At 35.3% G+C, this 5,670-nt stretch overlaps 1 protein-coding gene across 1 annotated transcript; it reads left to right on the top strand.

The window, feature by feature from the left end:
* Positions 1 to 268: 268 nt before the first annotated feature.
* Positions 269 to 1,489, top strand: LOC104086998 (F-box protein At5g03970-like). Its single transcript, XM_009591380.1, has one exon. It carries the CDS (start codon positions 269 to 271, stop codon positions 1,487 to 1,489), a length of 1,221 nt encoding a protein of 406 aa, XP_009589675.1.
* The last annotated feature ends 4,181 nt before the right edge of the window (positions 1,490 to 5,670 follow it).

Below are 5,670 nucleotides of genomic sequence, written 5' to 3' on the forward strand. Positions count from 1 at the left end.
AGCAAAAAGAGAATGGAAATATTGCATCGTCTAGGGGCTCCTAATCCCAGAGAAATTTGGATTTGAGTATTCCGATTCCCATTAAATTGCTGAATCCCAGAGGAATCAGGTTTTAGCAATTCCGAATTCCAGAGAAATTTGGATTTGTTTTTCTGTATAAAAATCTCATTTTGGCGACACAATTCTGTATTGAAACCGAGGTTAATTTTCTGTTTCAATTCACTCTATAACCACAGCTTCTGAAATTTGAGTGAATTTGATTGTGATTATGGTGAAACGTCTACGGAAATTGTGTGATAAACGTGAGCTGTCTGAGGATATCAAAATGGAAATATTACATCGTTTGCCTTCAAAATCTCTAGCTAGGTTTAAATGTGTATCCAGGAGCTGGCGAAAGTACATTTCTGATTCATCTTTAAGTTATAGCTGCCGTTCACGACGATGGAGGCCTCAGCCCGAATTAATTGGTATTTTTTATCAAACCCGAAAACTTTCCAAAATTGGCTTCTTCTCCGAATCAAAGGAATCATCATTGAAAAACATTGATTTAGACGAGTCAGTTAATTTTCTTAACAGGAAAGTATATATTGTTGCATCATCCAATGGTTTTCTTCTTTGTACTAAACATAGAAGAAGCCCTAGGGTTTATTATGTTTATAATCCTGCTACGAGGCAGCATTTGGCTTTGCCTAAAACTCAAATCTGCATGGAGAACGGCACAGCTGTTGGATTTAGCTGTAAGGTAGACGACTCTGATAAAGACGTCATCTCCTTTACTATAGTTCGTTATGAAATACCTCGTCGTTTTGATAAGCTACAGTTCAGTGTAACAATAGAATGTTTCTCTTCTGAGACAAATGTGTGGACTGCCAATAATTTAACTCTGGATGTACCTCTTAGATTAAACCCTTTTAATTGGGATGGGATATTTAGATCAGCTGCAGCAGCCGGTGTCATTGATGGAGTATTTTGTTGGCTTGATCAAGGTGGACAGATCACTTTTTATGATAGTGTCTACAAGTGTTTCTGGACTTTGGAATTGCCTGAAGAGATGGTGTTCGGAGAAAGTTGTTATCTTGGATTATCTGGTGGGGCTCTCTATTTTGCATTGAATTGTGGGGATGCCATTACCGTGTGGCGCCTCGAGAGCGATATTCGTAGTCGAGATGCAGTAGTATGGGTTAGGAAGTACGATGCAGAAGTCGCAGCTACAGTGATGCAATGTCCGGAGGCATTTGGACTTGGAGGCGACACTCTCCGTGTCAAGGCTTTCGGGCTTACAGGCTCTCTTAGTGTTGAGGTGCGGAACATGGTTATTCATCCTGCTGTTCCTCACATCTTTTATTTGGAAGTAAGAGGCAAGGTTATTTCTTATGACTTGGAAACGGATATTGCACAACTTGTGTATGATTTTGGAGAACCTTGGTGGAAAACACAGCACTACAGATTATTTGCTTATGAGTGGCATCAATGGCCACGTCTTCTGTAGACTATGGATTACTCGTCTTGGTTATTGTCTAGTATTGATTTGTACTTCTTTTAATGACAATTTCTGAGTATTCTATGTACTTCAAACTTTGATTTTTTTTTTATGGACTTCTTTCTTTTTATTTATGTTAAATCATTTATTTGATCCTTGATTGTACTCTATCTTGAAAATTCTAAAATAAAAAAAAAAGACTAGAATCAGAGCCTTAGCTTCTAACCAATCAAAAACAAAATGAAACAGATGAGTCTTAGCTTCGTTTGAGACTTATACTAAAGGAAGTCATGGCTCGGAATATTCACGTATAAAGTTGGATGGATGAAGATCTATATATAGTTGGAGGGGAATGGCCAATTTTGTACAAATATCTTTCTCTGTTCATACTTTTTAATGCTTTTATTCCACTTTTCTCATTTTATTCGTTTGGTGCAAGGCTCCAACCGTTGGTACAGATTCATGCCTTTGGTTTTTTCTCACAATGGAGGTGAGTGTAATATCTCAAACTAAGGCAAGTTAGTGTTAACAAAATCAAAGCATTTCTGTGTAAGTTGGGGCAAAATGTGTATTAACCCAATATAATATAATGCATCACCTTCATATGAGTAGATTGAAAACATAATAATGCCTGATGAAGGAAAACACTATGTTGGTTTTCCTGTTTTATAACGATTTTTTAAACTTTGTGGTTCAGTAGACTATCATTGTCAATGAGGAATCTGAGAAAAGTTTTTTTTTGGTTCTTTGAGGCAGTTGATGAGCCATCAACAAAGCCTCTTGTTCTTTGGCTTCAAGGAGGTCAATATCTCATTCCCAAGTGGTGAAGTTCAGTCTGCTCTATTTGGGATCAGCTAGTGCGGTGATCAACCTTTTAGCAGCCTCACTCCTCGAGATGGATTCTCTGATTGTGGTCCAAATGATTCAAGGTAAAGCAAAGACTCCTTGGCAGCTCAAGAAGGCAGTACAGCTGATTCAAGACTAGGTAGCTCAACGAGGAATACAAGTTCTCCACTGCTTCAGAGAGGAAAATGGGACGCAGATGCTCTGGATAAGCACGCGACCACGATCCCAGGAAGGAAGATATTTTGGAGGGAGGATGAACTACGAAACAAAGCTAAAGGACCATTGGTTCTAGGGAGGGTGAAAGCAAAGTCTGTTTGTGCTTGATTCTATTTGCTAAAGTCATTATAACTTGCGTCTAAAAAAGGATAGAGCACTGAATGAGGATCTATAAGATACTGGAACGTTTAAGGCCATCCGTTAATCAATCTCAGTTTTAGTAAATTCCATTTAATAGAAGATTGGTAAGCCTCTTTTGTGCAAAAAGCCCTTTTTTAGGATATGCGCATACATATATGCTTAAGTTGAGTTCCAAAATACAGCATTTATAAATTTGTAACTGTTTCAAGATTCATTTTGCTTGGTGGTTCCTTGTTTGGTCTTTATCTTCATTTTTTCATGGTTTGGGAATTGCCAGAACGTTTTTAGAGAAGTGCTGCAAACAGTAGATTTGACGACCGGATAAACATCAGAGGAAATATTTGTAAGTCAGTCCTCACTATTTCTATTGATACTTTGAGAAGAAAGGATTCGGTATGGTTTTTCATGATGTTGATGTCACTACTTGCTTTTACCCTTACTGTGAATGTGTTAGTGGTTCAATGCTTCACATTCTCTTGGAAATGCTGCAATGTTTTTACTTTCATGTTTTGCATTTGTCTCAGGACATTAGCTTTTGGCAAAATGCGACGAATTAGTTCGCTGCACAGGAACAATAAATTGCTACTGAAAATGTTCTGTGTGACATTCATTTGCTTTTCTCATTGTTTTTTGTATAGCCACACAGATGGGTCACTGTTTGCAATCGTAAGATAATTCTTCACAGCTTTCTGGATGGTCTATAGTGGCTCAAGCAGGGTTGATTGCATAACTCAAAAAATTGCACGGTATGTGCACCTAGGTGTGGCCTAGTGGCCAATGAAGCGGGTGAGAACCGGTCTCAGGTTCAAATCTCAACGGAGGCAAATACTAGGTGATTTCTTTCCATCTATCCAAGCCTTGGTGGATAGAGTTACCTGGTACCTGGCAGGTATCCCGTGGAATTAGTCGAGGTGCGCGCAAGCTAGCCCGGACATCGCGGTTATCAAAAAAAAATAAAAAAAATTGCACAGTATGTCCCCAATGGGACTGATCTTGGAGGTGTGTCCCCGTTTTTTACTGTCATAGCAAAATGTTCATGGTTTTTTCTTGAACACTAGAGTTCTTCAATATTTAATGCTTGAATTTCTTATTTGGTGGTGAAAAGTAAAAGGTTAACAATCCATTATTGTTAAAATCGTTTGAATATTATAATTTATATTTAAATTTTTAGTTGAAATACCGATTTAGTGATTTATTATAAAAAGCCCAAAATTCTAGTGTTGGACTTTAGGAAGTGTTGAAGAAGACAAAGTGATCTTTTTGATTTGGTGTTATTTGACTAAATTGGTGATTGAGGATTGTTTGTATTGGTATTTCGAAGCTTTGTTTTAAATTTGATATCATTTGGAGCAGATTTGGGGTTGTGTTATCGAAATTGAAGTTGCAAATTCGAAAAACACTTTGTTAAAATAACACAAAGAAATTATACCAATCAGATAGACTTTAATGAACAACTTAGCATATAGATAGAGTAAATATAATATAAGCTCTACGAGAAATGCTGAAGAACAATAACTAAGAGCAGGTTTAGCTGTCATTTTTAAAATATGGTCAATTTTAGGGACATTTGGCTAAGACCAGCCCCTTACAAGGTCATTTCTGTCAATCAACCTGCATAATTAGTGAATGCTACGTCCTCCATCTTGTACGTAACTATAATAGTTTCTCAAGAACCTGCACACTATTGAATGTGGTGATATGGCAAAGAAATGCTTCGGAGTTCCTAAAAATAATAGCACGTAAAATGTATATTTTTTTGTATATTATTGTATAATATACATACTATACATATTTTTTTTATATTCGGCTAGTAATTATAATTATTTTTTGGCTGATTGGTCAAATGTATAACTTGTCCAAGATTCTTCCGCTTTTAGAACTCGTTTGGCCATAGATTTTGACAAAATAAATTTGGGTTTTATTTGGCAAATACATGTTTGGCCATAGATTTTGCTTAAATTTTGGCAAAATCCCAAATATAACTGGTTTTGGGCTAAAATATCACTATTACATTTTTAAAAAATTATCCCAAACTTTTTGTATTTTATAAAAGAGTCCACCATTTATTATTTTGTAACAATGTTGTTTCGTCCTCTCGACCATCTGATAGTGTATCATATAGTTTATTATAAAAATGATAATTTTGTACCAAATTTATTTATGTTCAGGACTATGGTTTGCGATAATATAATGAATGTTATTGATAATGGTATCGTTGGGTATTTGTAATAGTTTTTAGAACTTGTGGGTATAAGTCATGTTTCATGTTTTTTCAAAATAAATTTGGGAAATATGTTTTGAAAACTGATGTCCAAACACATTTTCATCTTCAAACCAAATTTTACCCAAATCAGATTTTTCAAAATAAATTTGGGAATCTATAGCCAAATGTTAGCTTAGTTAAAGGTAAGTAAGCTTGGACCGAGTGTTGGGCTAGCTCGGTTCTCGACTTGGCTCGTCTCGTTTCAAAAGAGCTCGAGCTCGGCACAGCTCCATTCCGGTCAAAGCTTAGCTCGACTTGGTCAAACTCAGCTCGGTCAAAGCTTCAGCTCGATTGCCTCAGTTAATCATGTAATTCTTTTTTATTTTACACATGAAATCTACTTTATGTACAACTTGAACTGTAATTAAAATTATTTGTTTAAGAATTCAATGTTTAATGAGTTTCAAAGTAGTACAATTTTATTACTTTGTTGTTAGACATTTTTCTCCTCTAACTAGAGTTTGATTTAATGTTCTATATTTAATTTAAGCAAATGCAAATTTAAGCTTTAACTTATATTAACAATTCATATACTTTAATCGTATTTGAATTCAATTCTCGATTAGAATTTTGATTATTATATTCAAATGTGCATAATTCTGAAAGAAACGGTTAAACACTAGTAAAATAATAGATCAAAAATTGAAATTCAAGAAAGATTTTGTTTTATACAAAAATTATTTTTTGTATTTCTTGCTCATGTGATATAATAAAATTTTACTCA

Source organism: Nicotiana tomentosiformis, chromosome 11 (genome assembly GCF_000390325.3).
Source record: "Nicotiana tomentosiformis chromosome 11, ASM39032v3, whole genome shotgun sequence".
NCBI lineage: Eukaryota > Viridiplantae > Streptophyta > Magnoliopsida > Solanales > Solanaceae > Nicotiana > Nicotiana tomentosiformis.